The sequence below is a fragment of the Hylobates moloch genome, unplaced genomic scaffold (assembly GCF_009828535.3).
Source record: "Hylobates moloch isolate HMO894 unplaced genomic scaffold, HMol_V3 SCAFFOLD_5, whole genome shotgun sequence".
NCBI lineage: Eukaryota > Metazoa > Chordata > Mammalia > Primates > Hylobatidae > Hylobates > Hylobates moloch.
Window position 1 is genome coordinate 125,788,725 of NW_026652280.1, and position 15,445 is coordinate 125,804,169.

A 15,445-nucleotide genomic window follows, 5' to 3' on the forward strand; every position below is an offset into this window, starting at 1 on the left:
TATTATCTGTGGCTACTTTCATGCCACAACAGCAGTGATGAGTAGTTGTGACAGAGACCATATGGTCCTCAAAACCTAAAATATTTGCTGCCTGCCCCTTTTCAGAAGTTTGCTGGCTCCTGATCTTGAGTGAAATTTTATCTAATCTCATGTGCTGCACCCTGAATCCCTTCAGTGATGTGTTATAACCTTACATTACTTTTTTCATAGTCTTACTAGCCATATGAATTACCTTATTAACTTGATTTCTTCACTGCTTCATAAGAGCAGAGACTTTATCTTCCTCATTATTCTCTTCCTAATGTCTAGAAGTCTAGCACAGTGTAGGCACTAAATAAATATTTATGGAAGTTAATTGAAGTTTTATTTAGTCTATATTCTCAGACTTGGTCTTATGACCCATTGGCACAGAAAATCTTTAACTCTTGCTAGTTCAATCAAGTGCAGCCAGAATACACTCCTTTTAATTCAATTTTTTTCTTGTTTTTTTGTTTGTTTGTTTGTTTTTAAGATAAGGTTTACCCTGTCATCCAGGCTGGAGTGCAGTGGTGCAGTCTCGGCTCACTGCAACCTCTGCCTACCAGGTTCAAGCGATTCTCCTGCCTCAGCCTCCTGAGGCTGGGATTACAGAAGTCTGCTACCATGCTTGTTTAATTTTTGTGTTTTTAGTAGAGATGGGGTTTTGCCATGTTAACCAGGCTGGTCTCAAACCCCTGGCCTCAGGTGATCTGCCCGTCTCAACCTCCCAAAGTGCTGGGATGACGGGCTCGAGCCACTGCACCCGGCCCCCCTTTTATTCTTGACATCTAATTAATTATAGATCTAGATTAGGCCATAAACGCTTCTCTAACACATTTTCTTTTGTCTTATGCCAATGTTTGCAATCAGCTAGTATGATGTTTTCTTATTTTAGTTTATTGCCAGTGTGATTTAGTGCTTCATTCATCATTAATTAGCTTTATAATTTTGTCTTTGAATTTTCCATGTAAAAAGAGACTGATCTTACTTTTTTATAGTCCTTACTAACAAGGACACTGTAAGACTTGTGAGTTGGTGTGGACTATGCCATCAGATATATCCGTCTTGTTATCCCAAAGTTAGATCCAGTTAAAGCCACCTGTGGGTAGAAGGTCAAAGTAGATGACAGGCGAAGGATAATTTTTAAAAGGACTTTTGCTGAAGAAGTAGATGTATCTGAGGAATGAAAAATGGGGATTCATTGGAGCTCAGATACTAGAATGTGTGTTTTACAACAGTACTGAAAGGTTCTAAAACAGAACAGGGAAGGAAGAATCTGAGAGGCAGGCTACCTGATAACCTCCCCATATATCCATTAAAAATGACAGGAAAGGCCGGGCGGGGTGGCTCACGCCTGTAATCCCAGCACTTTGGGAGGCTGAGGCGGGCGGGTCACGAGGTCGGGAGATCGAGACCATCCTGACTAACACGGTGAAACCCCATCTCTACTAAAAATACAAAAAATTAGCCGGGCGTGGTGGCGGGTGCCTATAGTCCCAGCTACTCAGGAGGCTGAGGCAAGAGAATGGCGTGAACCCAGGAGGCGGAGCTTGCAGTGAGCTGAGATTGCACCACTGCACTCCAGCCTGGACGACAGAGCAAGACTCCTTCTCAAAAAAAAAAAAAAAAAGACAGGAAGGAGAGCAAGCAGCACTTATCTTTTCAGAAGTTTTGGAAAGGCAGATAGAAGATCAGTGTACAGGTATTTATTGAGTGCTTACCCTATGCCCCATGTAGAGTTAATTTCTTTTGGAATACTAAGGAAGTGTAGACGTGGGTCCTGCTCTCAAAGCTTTGAAATCTAGTTTGGAACTAATGTGTTGTGCACATGAAAGTTTAAAGAACAATTAAGTTCTATTGTATGGAGAGGCAGGAAGGACAAACCAGAAGTTTGGCTCTTGAGTTGTCTTTCTAAGAGCTGCCCCTTTTCTTAGCTTTCCTAGGAAAAGACAAACAAGGTTAAACAATATATCTTCCTTGCTCCATTAACAAAAGCAGGAACAGGGTGTGAAGTATAGGATGTCATGATTTCAAATCCTCAAACCATAGTTCTCATCGTTTTATCATCTGGCATTCTCATTATTTAAATTAGTATGTATTTATTGAATGCTTGCTGTGGGTTAAGTTCCATAGGGATTAGCGAGGATAAACCATGGCAGGAAAACAGAGAATTTAAAATTTACTTAGAAAGACAAGACCAATATATGTGATACAATTAGAGGTTAATAAAAGATAGCATTAATTGTGTAGATCTTTCCAAGAACAAAAAGCATTTGAGGAGAAGTCAACAAAGACTTTATGAAGGAGTTAGGACTTACGTTGCCCAGAGGGTGGATAGTTTAATATGGGCTGGTGACTGAGTGGTAGGAGAGCCGCATGAGTCAATTTATTCAGTAGACATTTATAGAGTGTCTTGTGGGTACTTCACATTATGCTAGGTCCTGGTACTAAGATGAATCAGAGAACGTTACATTCTAGCAAGTAGAAATAGAGAGGAATAATTATGGACTGTGTGAAGACAAGGGAAAAGTAATGCGGGGTCTGGCTTGAGACGAAGTCACGAATGCACTCCTTGATTAAAAAGGATTTGCCTGTAAAAATTCTCCTCAACCCTCTTCATTTTAAAAATCAGATTCTATAGAGCATATTTGAAAAGTAAAGAAAACTGAAAATATGAAAAATCTCGTCACAACATTTCAGAAGCTCAGAGTGAATGAATTAATAAATGGGTTAAAATTGTTAAAATCTTAGAAACATAATTTAAAGGAAATCTAAAAGTTGACTTACACCATTGATTATAGGGAGGCCACATTCTTAATAACAGACATTCATTTTTTTCTCCATAATGTGACAGACAAGTAGAAATACTAAATAAATAATGATATTTCAAACCTGAAAAAGGCTTTCAATGCTGGTTCCAAGAACGTTTAAAAATGTGTATTTAATATTAACTCTGCTATAATTTCCAAGCAAACTCTTTGATATCCTTTATAAGAAACACTTCTATAATCACTTAGGAAATCTGCATAAGTCTATTAAAGACTCCTCAGTTGCACTGTGTTTATTTTTGCAAAAACAAACTTTGGCTGAACCATTTGTTTTCAGCATGTAAAGCAGGAAGCAGCTGTTGCTGTTGCTGTTGTATACTGAGTTCCTTTGAGGATGTAGAGTGATTCTGCTTTTTTACCTTTTACCAAATAGTTCAGTTGAGCATGAGTGATTAAAAAGTATACCGAATCAAATATTTGTGATGCTTGGACTGTCAAGCTTCTTGAGAGCAGAGGTTATATCTGGTCAGGTCCCTGTGGTGTCCCAGTCTCTGGCGCAGTGTCTGACACACAGTCCGTGCTCAAATCCCTGTTAAAAGCATGAATACTTAGAATTAAAGTATTTATGCAAAATTATGGCATGTGTTAACATTCGACAGAAAGCAAAAGACTTTTTTAAATGTGGAAAAGATTTTTTTTCTACTTACATTCCATCTATCAAAGGGCTTTCAGGTGGGTCTGTGCAGTTACTAGTTGGTAGAAATGAAAACAAAGATTGTGATTAGCTGTTAGTAGTGTATAGGCCAATGTTTATCTAATTCTTTCCCTTGTCTTCTTTTCCAAAAGGAAATTAGATGTTAGCAGCATGGTCTCAGGGCCAAGCTCATGTTTGTTTTCCAACTAGTGGCACAACCACAAGCTTCCATTCTTCTGTATGTTACTGTAAGAAAGTGGCTAATTAAAATGTGAGGGAAGAATGTTTCCCCAAAATTTAGGTGACTCAACTGAGGTTTACACATAGGGTTTTGGATAAAGTTTTTAATTAAATTAAAAGAACTATTTTTACTTCCTACAGACATCAAAGTAAAGGAGCAGTCTTTGGAAAATCTAATCAAGTAAGTTATTATTCTGAGAATGCATACATCTGTTTCATTTCCTTGAACAATTCAATAAATTCTACTTAAATGACGTGAGTTCTAAAGATGGTTGAAAATGAGCTCTCATTAACAGTGTGAACATTAAACATTTTTATTCTTATGAAATGATAAACAGTATAATAGAGTAGAAATAGCAATATATTTTGTAGATTCAACACTGAGAACAGTGGTTGGCATCTAACAGACACTTAGTGTTTGTGGAATGAATTAATGCATTGGGATTCTGAAAACATGGGTGTGAGGCTGGGTGCGGTGGTTCACGCCTCTAGTCCCAGCACTTTGGGAGGCTGAGGCAGGTGGATTGTTTGAGGCCAGGAGTTCGAGACCAGCCTGGCCAACATGGTGAAACCACGTCTTTACTAAAAATGGAAAAATTAGCTGGGCATGGTGGCACGTGCCTTTAATCTCAGCTACTTGGGAGGTTGAGGCACGAGAATGGCTTGAATCTGGGAGGCAGAGGTTGCAGTGAGCTGAGATCACGCCACTGCACTCCAGCCTGGGTAACAGAGTGAGAAAAATAAAGACATGGGTTTGAGTCCTGAGTCTGCCTCTAGTTGAGTGCTCTTGGGCAAGTTACTTCCATCTCTGAGCCTTATTTTCTTCAGATGTATAATGATAGTACTAATCCTTTTTTACTTAGAGAGGCAGTGTCTAATACAGTACCCCCTACCCACTTGTGACTAAGGAACATTTGAAATGTGGCTAATGTGACTGAGGAACTGAATTTTTCATCTAATTTTAATTAATTAAAAAATGATACTCAATTTTGTTATTGGAAAACTTTTAAGTATGTTTGAAACAGCTTTAGTATATAAATCAACTGTTACAACCATAAATTTTATGAAATTTAAATACAGATCAACTATTTCCAATGAAAATTTAATATCCAAACTAAGGTGTGCTATAAGTACATACCAGATTTCGAAGACTTAATATAAAAACAATCTCTTTAATAATTTTTATATGAGTAGGTGTTAAATTACAACATTTTGGATTAAATAAAATATATTATTAAAATTTTTGCCTTTTTTGGCTGGGCGTGGTGGCTCACGCCTGTAATCCCAGCACTTTGGGAGGCCGAGGCAGGTGGATCACGAGGTCAGGAGTTCGAGGCCAGCCTGGCCAAGGTGGTGAAACCCCATCTCTACTAAAAATACAAAAAAATTAGCCAGGCGTGGTGGCAGGCACCTGTAATCCCTGCTACTCGGGAGGCTGAGGCAGAGAATTGCTTGAACCCAGGAGGCAGAGGTTGCAGTGAACCAATATCACGCCACTGTACTGCAGCCTGGGCAACAGAGTGAGACTGTCTAAAAAAAAAAAAAAAAAATTGCCTTTTTCCAAACTTTTTTGTTAATATGGCTACTAGAAAACTTGATTCCATATATGGCTTCATGTATATTTCTATTGGATAGCACTGACTTAGAGAATTTTTTTGAGAGTCAGTAAAATAATCTATTTGAACTGTATTGTAAGCCACAATAGCTATATATATATATATATAATATATATATATATATTTTTTGACGGAGTCTTGCTTTGTCACCCAGGCTGGAGTGCAGTGGTGTGATCTCAGCTCGCTGCAACCTTTGTCTCCCGGGTTCAATTGATTCTCCTCCCTCAGTCTTCTGAGTAGCTGGGATTACAGGTGTGAGCCACCAAGCCCGGCTAATTTTTTTTATTTTTAGTAGAGGCGGAGTTTCACCATGTTGGTCAGGCTGGTCTCAAACTCCTGACCTTGTGATCCACCTGCCTCGGCCTCCCAAAGTGCTGGGATTACAGGTATGAGCCACCACGCCTGGCCTGCAATAGCTATATTTTTGTTAATATGATAGTTCGGCAAGCCTGATAGGCTTTTGAGGCATATAGAAATAAACATATGCCATCACCTGAGATTTTTAAGCATCCAAGATGCTTTAGTTTACTTTTCTTAGAGGAAACAGTGAAAAGAAGACTATATGGTTTAAAAATGGTCATGAAAAGGACACTAAATAACCTGATTAAGCTAGAGTATAGACCAAATTTCCACTTAACTTTGAATTGTTTTTGCCAAAGATATCACTTTGAATAAAGATAACTTTCATTTAGACATCTATCTTTATTGTTCCTGCCATCATTTCAGTGAGATCAGAGGAAAGTTGAATTAGAACAATGAAAAAGCTTAAGAAATGAACAATCATCATGCTTTTGTATATGCTTAATGTGAGTACATGTAAAAAACATCAAACAGAATGTAGACTGTGGTACTTGAGTATACCTGGGAGAGTAGTTGCATTAATAACGTATTATGTAGTTTCACGGCTAAGAACAGTGGCATCTAGTTTTCTGCCTATAGGGGAAGGAAGATCTATGAACCTCCACGGTATATGAGTGTAAACCAGGCAGCCCAGCAGCTTCTGGAGATTGTTCAGAATCAAAGAATACGAGGAGAAGAACCAGGTACTCAAGACCCTAGAAGGGCTCTCGTATATTATTCCTGTGTTACTACATTTAGATGTGTATATGACTTAATATCTCATACCACCATGGAAGCAAGAGTCAGTATTTTTGTATTGTACTATTTCTTGTCATTTGTGTCCAACTTTAACTTAAATCCCATAGGCTTCAAGTTGTAGTGAAAGAAAAAAAAATTGGCATTCTTTTATAGTATAATTAACACCATTCCAGAAAGTGAGGATTTTTCACAAATTAAACATGTCACATTTGATATAAATATATTAGTACATAAATATTTTTGTAAAATATATCTATCATGTTATCCCTAATCAATGGTGAGATCTATCCTGCAAAAATATACTTATCCTTCTTTTATTCTCCCTCTTTTCATTCTTAACATTGAGACTAGGAATCGTTTTCTTCAGGGTAAATATAAGAGAAAATTTGTTCTTATATTCCTAATATGTAGACACAGTGTGTGGTATATAATAGAAATGTTTATTGTCAATAAATCTTTATGGGAGGTTCTTTTTTTTTTGAGACAGGGTCTCACTTTGTCACGCAGGCTGGAGTGCAGAGGCGCTATCTCAGCTCATTGCAGCCTCCACCTCCTGGGCTCAAGTGATCCTCCCACCTTAGCTGGACTACAAGTGCATGCCACCATGCCCAGCTAATTTCTTTGTGTGTTTTTGGTAGAGACAGGGTTTCACCATGTTGCCCAGGCTTTTCTCAAATTCCTTGGCTCAAGCGATCCTCCCACCTCAGCCTCCCAAAGCCTCCCAAAGTGTTGGGATTACAGGTGTGAACCACCACGCCTGGCCCACTGTGAGACTTTTTTTTTTTTTTTTTTTTTTGAGATGGGGTCTTGCTTTGTTGCCCAAGTTAGAGTGCAGTGGTGCAATCATGGCTCACTGCAACCTCTGCCTCCCGGGCTCAAGCCACCCTCCCACCTTAGCCACTTGAGTAGCTGGGACTACAGGTGCATGCCACCACACCCGGCTAATTTTTTTGTATTTTTGGTGGAGATGGCGTTTCACCATGTTGCCCAGCTGGTCTTGAACTCCTGAGCTCAAGCGATCTGCCCACCTCAGCCTCCCAAATTGCTGGGATTACAGGTGCGAGTCACCGCGCCCGGTCAAGAGATTCTTGAGTGATTGTTGCTTATTTTATTCTCATTAGTAGGCCATGTTAAAGTCGTGAAACAGATAGTCTGCAAGGATGTTCTATATCCATAACTTTGTACAGAGGTTTCCTGCATTCCTGTTTGTCCTTGGATAAACCATTTGCCCCCTTTTGATCATTGTTCAATCAAGACCCCTTTCCCAACTAAACAATACAACCATTAAAGGGTCAGCTCTTTAGCTGTAGCACCAGAGTGAATAATACTAAAGCTCATTAAGGTTGGCTGTTTTTAACTTAAAAACATAAATAATGCCAAATGCTCATTATTTGTTAAGGAATCTATAGTCTACTAGTCTCATATCTACTATCTTAGCCCTCATTACCATGATTTAAAAGAGAGAGTATTACATTTTAAAAAATGAGAAAACTGAAGTTTATCACATAGCTAATTGGATGGCAAGGCAGAAACTCAAATCTGTGAATTTATTTCATAATCTCATGGTTTCTTCAGTATATCTAGGTCAATATGAACATTATCTCAAGCAAGTTATTAAAAACATAAGTGTGTAATAAACATTGTTTACTCAGAACTTATTTAAAAACAAATGCTGTGCAATTGTAGAGTGTAAGTACAGCTTGTCAAGTCCTAAAAGCTTAGTGTAAGCCTTTGTAATTCTGAAAGAGTAAAGTTTGGAAGTACTCTTTTATATTAGGTAATACAAATGATTTAGAAAATCCCTTGGATGAATTAATGGATAACTGGTCCATAAGTGGCAAAAGAGATTTAAGATATTTGGGGCTTCTTGAAATATACTTGTGGTACTAATGTTTGTTTGACTGTTGGATGATGCATTTGCTGAATTGAATGGCAGTATCTTTTTTTTTTAATAGCAATTACCGAGGAGACACTTTGTGTTGGCTTAGCCAGGGTTGGAGCCGACGACCAGAAAATTGCAGCAGGCACTTTACAGCAAATGTGTACTGTGGACTTGGGAGAACCATTGCATTCCTTGATCATCACAGGAGGCAGCATACATCCAATGGAGATGGAGATGCTAAGTCTGTTTTCCATAACAGAAAATAGCTCAGAATCTCAAAGCATCAATGGACTTTGAACATAGATATTTACTATTGTCTGATGTAAATTTCAGCCATATATGGATTGATATGGTTTGGCTATATCCCCACCCAAGTCTCATCTTGAATTTTAATCCTCATAATTCCCAGGTGTTGTGGTAGGTAATTGAATCATGGGGGCAGTTTCCCTCATGCTGTTCTCATGATAGTGAGCTTTCATGAGATCTGATGGTTTTATAAGCACCTGGCATTTCCCCTACTGGCTGTCATTTTCACTCTTGCTGCCCTGTGAAGAGGTGCCTTCCGCCATGATTGTTAAGTTTCCTGAGGCCTTCCCAGCCATGTGGAACTGTGAGTCAATTAAACCTCTTTTATAATTACCCAGTCTTGGGTGTTTCTTCATAGCAGTGTGAGAATGGACTAATACATGGATGCATGCATGTTTGTGTAACAAACAGGTCTTTTGGCTTATCTAGTAAGTATAAAACAAGTGACCAAAAAGAAGTTGACTCAACAATGCTTGGTTTCTCATGGCAGTGAGTTTTTTCCCTATGATATCATCGGTTGCTGCTATTTTGGCAACTTTTCAGAATGTACACACATAAAGCAGACCAGGTTGGAAAGCTTGTGGATAGACATCCACTGACAGAATCATTTAAGAGCAGTTTTTATTTATGAAACCAATTTATACAAGGTGATTGTTAACAGAATATAACTTAGAGGTAATTGGAATTTGAATCACTTGAATCTCGGTTTTAAAGGGTAAAAAATGTTATGAGTGCCAAGAAAAGCAAATAAAAGATTAGTAAACATTCACAAAATATGTTTATAATTTTCTTCTTTTTAAAAAAGTTAGCTGTCCGTACTGCATGAGGAATTGTCCTGACAGCAGCTGGTATTAGTGTATATAAACAAAGGTAGAAAGATTACATTTCCATCCAGCAGTCCGACTTAAAGCTCAGCTGAGCACACGCCACAAAATGACCTTCTTCTGAATTCACTGTCTTGGTTAGCTGACATCCTAATTATGTGGCTCATATTCTGCTGTATTTGGAGGTTATAAAATTGTTTAATTATAAATGTTCAGCCAGCCTTGTACAGTTGCTGTTTGGTTTTAAATAGCATCTTTCACATCCAAGCAGACAAATGGAAAACTTGCTGACTACAAAATAAAATTTTTACAAATGTAAGTTTTAAGGCAACAATGGATTAGTCAAGATATGCCATATCACTTAATTCAGTTAATATGCCATTGTGTATGTGCTAGTAGCCACACTCTTCTTACTAGTTTTAAGTAACAGTCCATTGATTATATTTCATGACCAAAGAGTTTCAGTTCTGAATAGAAATAGTTTTCTTATATGCTAGTTCAGTTGGTCCAACTTTAAGTATTTCCATGGCCTAGCCAATTTTTCTGAGCTCTTTACTTAGTAAATTCATTGGAATTTGAACAAAGATTTCCCTACTCCCTGGGATCATCAATTAGCTAAAGATTATTTGACTTATTTTACTTCAAGTGAGATAAAAGATATTTATATATATATGAAACATCTCTTTTTTCTTTATTCTATTTTTTTTTTTTTTTTTTGAGACAGAGTCTCACTCTGTAGCCCAGGCTAGAATGCAGTGGTGCAATCTTGGCTCACTGCAAACTCTGCCTCCCAGGTTCAAGCGATTATCCTGCCTCAGCCTTCCGAGTAGCTGGGATTACAGTCATGCGACGGCACTACACCTGGCTCCTTTTTTTTTTTTTTTTGTATTTTTAGTAGAGATGGGGTTTCTCCATGTTGGCCAGCCTGGTCTTCAACTCCTGACCTCAAGTGATCCACCCGCCTTGGCCTCCCAAAGTGCTGGGATTATAGGCATGAGCCACTATGGCTGGCCTCATTTTCAATCTGTTAGACACAGAAGGGGAGAGAGCCAAGTACATTTAAATACCAGTTGTATATTATTTTCTTCTCATATGTTAAACTAAACATTTAAGAACTATATAATGAAGGACTTCTGGTTTTGGTAATGGTGTAATAGCTTGTAATGTACAAACCCTCCCAATTATAAACTGTGGACAAAATATAATAAACAACGGTCTAAAAACTCTAGGGAGTCACTGAAACCAGCTGTGAACTATATATGGTTTTTCCCCTTCGGTCATTCCCAGACTGTTTGGTAAGGCGTGGCTGGAACTCAAGAGAAAGTTGCAATCTTACTGGCTTGAGGTGTTAGGATGGAATTAAAGGCTGCTAGAAGAACAGAAAATTAAAGCAGCAGATCCTAGAAATGAAGGTGTCAGAAATGGAGGAGGCTTCCTGTCTGCATGTGATCTCTCCTTAAATCCTTAGCTAACTCTCGAACCGTACACGCCCCGGGAAGACTCCAAGGACCTTGGTGGAAAGCCACAGTTGGAAGGCTCAAGAAGCTGAACAGAGATGGCTGTTTTCTATTGCAATAGAAGACAGAGTTTCAAGTTTGAATTCTGACAAGTTAGAAGGAGTTGATAGAATCTTGAGCTTCCCAATCCCCAGAATGGCCATGTATTAGTAAAGGCTGTGCACAAGACTAAAGATTTATGCTAAAACTAAGGATAAAACCTTTAACATAATATAAAATCAAGGTGATTAGCCAATAATTTAAATGAGATCAAAGCTTAGCACTCTTCAGAGTATAATAAAATGAATCGGTATAATATATAAACAATGACCGGAATACAATATAATGCTATAGGGTATCCAAAGAAATAAGGAAATACGGTTTATAGCTTATGGTTTTAAAAAAAAAAAAGAGCAGACAACAGAAAAAAAAAAATCCTAACATAAACTAGATGATAGTGGAATTGGCAGACAAGGATTTTAAAGCAGTTTTTAGAACTATGTTCATGGATGAAAAGGTAGGGTGGTTGTAATGAATGAATATAGATGTATACTCTCACCCAAAAAGTGGTAACATTAAAAAAAATGGTTGTGTTTAACTGCAGAATACAGATGACACATGAAAGAAGTAGTCCAATCTGAGGAAAAGAGAAGAAAAGATTAGAAGGAAAACAGCACAAAGCCTCAATGCCATTTGGGGAAATATCAAGCAATTTAACATATGTAACTGGATTTCCAGAAGAACAGAAGGAAAATAGGGCAGAAGAAAATATAAGTAACTTACAGGCCAGAATTACCCCAAATTTGGTAAAGCGATCAACTCACAGATCCAATAAACTGAGTGAACCCCAAGTGGAATAAATAAAGAAAATCATACCTAACGTAACAGGTAAAGCTGATGAAAACCAAGGATAAAAGAAAAAAGCTACCAAGGGTGGTAGCAGGGAACCTACCAAATTTTTATTTGAAATTAAACTTAACCAGGTTCCTCTGTCTGCTAAATCTGGCAATCCTGTTCTGTATGTAACTTAACCTCAATTTAAATGAAATTGTAAAACGAACACTGCACTACTCAGCAGGGAAAGGATGAACAACAGTGTTTTCAGTCTGTTCTCTGAAATACCAATGTTAGTTAAAATAGAAATACCTGAAGGCTGCATACATTTGTTTGATTATTTAATAATGTTTAGCTCTTTAGTACTATAAAGTTCTTTAAAATTATCATGTAGTGAAACACCATTCCATAATCTAGATACAGAACAGTTTCATCACCCACAAGATCTCCCACTGTCCCTTTATATTCATCCCTCTAGTTCATTCCTCTTTATTGCTAAGTAGTGTTCTCTCATATGGATAGATTACAGTTTGTTTATCCCTTCACTATTTAAGAGATAATTGGTTTGTTTCCACTTTTTAGCGATTATGTATAAAGTTGTTAAAACATTAACATAACAGGTTTTTGCCTGATATTTTATCTGGAGGGATTGCTGGATCACATGGTTAAGTGTGCACCCAATTTTATAAGAAACTGCCAAAATGATTTCCAAAGTGCCTGTACATTTTGCATTCTCGCCAGCATTGTATGGGTTTCCTTTGCTCTGTATCTTTGCCACCACTTCATGTTGGCAGTATTTTGAACTATTCTGATAGGTGTGTAGTGGTGTCTTTTTTTTTTTTAGACAGAGTTTTGCTTTTGTTGCCCAGGCAGGAGTGCAATGGCACGATCTCGGCTCACCACAACCTCTGCCTCCTGGGTTCAAGCTATTCTCATGCCTCAGCCTCCCAAGTAGCTGGGATTACAGGCATGTGCCACCACGCCCAGCCAATTTTATATTTTTAGTAGAGGTGGGGTTTCTTCGTGTTGGTCAGGCTGGTCCCGAACTCCCGACCTCAGGTGATCCGCCTGCCTTGGTCTCCCAAAATGCTGGGATTACAAGCATGAGCCACCGTGCCCGGCCGCAGTGGTGTCCTTGTTGTGGTTTTAATTTGTATTTCCCAATGTCTAATGATGTGGATCATCTTTTCATGTGCTTATTCACCATTCTTATATCCTATTTGATGAAGCATCTGTTCATGTCTTTTGCCTACTTTTAAATTGGATTGTTTCCATATGGTTAAATTTTGAGCGTTTATTACATATTCTGGATAAAAGCTTTTGTAAGATATATGACTTGCAAACATTTTCTCCCCATTTGTAGCTTGTCCTTTCATTCCCTTAACCATTTTTGATAAAGCAAACGTTTTAAATTTTGATTAAATCCAGTTTATGTTTTCTTACATGGATTATGCTTCTGTTGCCATGTCTAAGATCCCATCACCAAATTCAACAGACTCAATATTTGTATGAAGTGTGTTTTAGATCCACACTCATTTTTTTTGCATGTAAATGTTTAATTACAACATCTTAAGAAGGCTGTCTTCCATTGAATTGTTTCTGCACCACTGTAAAAATCATTAAGCCCATTTATGTAGGTCTCTTTCTGAACTCTTGCTGTTCTACTGATCTGTGCGTCCCTCCCTTCTATGATACTATGCTGTCTTAATTACTTTAGCTTTATAGTAACTCTTAAAAACAGGTGGTGTGGTTCCTTTAACATTCTTTTTTCAAAGTCGTTCTAGCTACTCTAGTTCCTTTGCCTTTCCATATAAATGTTAGAATGAGCTTGTTGACATACACAAAAGAGCTTGTGAGATTTGGATTGGAATTGAGACGGTGTGGATATTTTGGGGTTTATTCTGTTTTGGGTTTGTCCAGCTTCTTGACTCTAGGTGTACATCACCAGACTTGGGAAGTTTACAGCCATTATTTCTGTAGATCTTCCTTCAGCACTATATACTTTATCCTCTCCTTGAGAAATTCTGATAAATACAAATGTTAGACATTTCTTACTGTCCAACAGGTTCCCAAGCTCTGTTCATTGTTGTTATTTCAGTCTGTTTTCTTTGTTGCCTAGAGCTGATAATTTTTATCCATCTATGAATTCATTGACTCTTTTCTCTGTCTTCTCCATTCTGCTGTTGAGTCCATTCTGTATGTTTTTAAAATTTTGGCTACTGTTCTAAAATTTCCATTTGGTTCTTTTTATATCTTCTGTTTTTTTAACACTTGTTTCAAGATTATTTGTGATTTCTTTGTCATGTATTTTTCTGTAGGTGTTTGAGCATTTCATATAGCATTTTTGTATTGCTTGTTTGAGAATTTTAAATATCTGCTTTAAGGTCTTTGTTAGATAATTCTAAGATTGATATCTCAGTTTTACCATCTATTGATTTTCTGTAAGTTGAAATTTTTTGCAGCACTTTATCAAGTAATTTTGGATTATAGCTTGGACATTTTGAATATTATGTTGTGAGTTGCTGGGTCTTGTTCAGATTTAATGAAGAATATCAATCTTTTTGTTCTAGCAGGCAACCAACCTGTTAGCTTCAGGATGCAATTATCAGATTGCTCTTTATGGGCTACACTTCCAGTGTAAGTTCGGTTTTCAAAGACTGCAGTTCTCTTTGGATCTATCTCAAGTTTGTGGCACGCAATTTGGGACTTATGAAGTCGTCTGTTGGATAGTTTAGTTCTCAAGATTCTCAAGGCTAAATAGAATCAGATCCAAGCATTAGTGATTTGAGGATGATCCTTGGGGTTCATAAACAACTTTATGAGATTGCTTTCCCGGTTTCCTCCCACTCCATGATCTCTCCACTACTTCTTGGTTCCCTGGGCTCCCTTTCTTGGTTGATCCTCTAGCCAGAAACTTGGGCATCTAGTTACTCTACTCTGATACTATTTCATACTTTCATGACTGGGCCTGCATTCTGCTCCATGTGGAGGGGGTACAGAGAGAAAAAAAGCAACAGGGTGGCTGTACCCTTTTAAAACCATAACTCTACCAGACAGAAATATTCCCCTCCCTCAAAGTTTTAGCACCTATGGGCTTACACAGCTGTTGGCCACCACCACAGGATTGCCTGGCGGAAGCTTTTGGAAGCCAGTCGGAAGTCTTCCCTCCAACTAATGTAACTACAAATGTAGTAACTTTGCCTTCTTTTGAAGTCTGTAGAAACCAACATGACCTGTGTACAAATTATTGTTCATGGGGAAAGAAGTATGATGCACATACAGGACAATAAACCCCATAAAGCTGAACATTATGATCTAACTTATTGTCTAGGGTGGAAGACAGCGACGGCTAATCAGATGGACCTTATTTTATTTGTAATTTTACAAGTCACAATGACATACTCAAAAGTCCAGGCCAAATGGCCAAGCCAAGCCTTAATTGCTATCAAAGTGCTCCTGCTTATATGTGAATCTGAGTATCCTGTTTACTTAAAAAATACCACATTTAAACAATGCCATTTGGTGGCTACATTCAGGAAATAATTTTTATAATGTCTTTGTATTATTTTGCTTTATTCTTTAGTTTTAGCAGTTGCTCTTTCACAAAAACAGTACTATTCACTTTGACAATTCATACAGAATCACTTTTCAAAGAGGAGTTAAAGTTTA

The 15,445-nt window shown here is 37.8% G+C and overlaps 1 protein-coding gene across 3 annotated transcripts in view; it reads left to right on the forward strand.

Moving 5' to 3' along the window:
- The window catches only part of DPH5 (diphthamide biosynthesis 5), a 77,110-nt gene extending 68,155 nt beyond the window's left edge, over positions 1–8,955 (forward strand). For 2 of the 3 annotated variants that reach the window (XM_032155232.2, XM_032155233.2), the window contains exons 6-8: positions 3,862–3,901; positions 6,276–6,379; positions 8,390–8,955. In XM_032155232.2, the coding sequence (XP_032011123.1) occupies positions 3,862–3,901; positions 6,276–6,379; positions 8,390–8,613 (368 nt within the window). In that variant the 3' untranslated portion in view covers positions 8,614–8,955. The remainder of the gene's footprint in view (positions 1–3,861; positions 3,902–6,275; positions 6,380–8,389) is intronic. The other variant, XM_032155235.2, reaches the window with a different exon arrangement.
- The last annotated feature ends 6,490 nt before the right edge of the window (positions 8,956–15,445 follow it).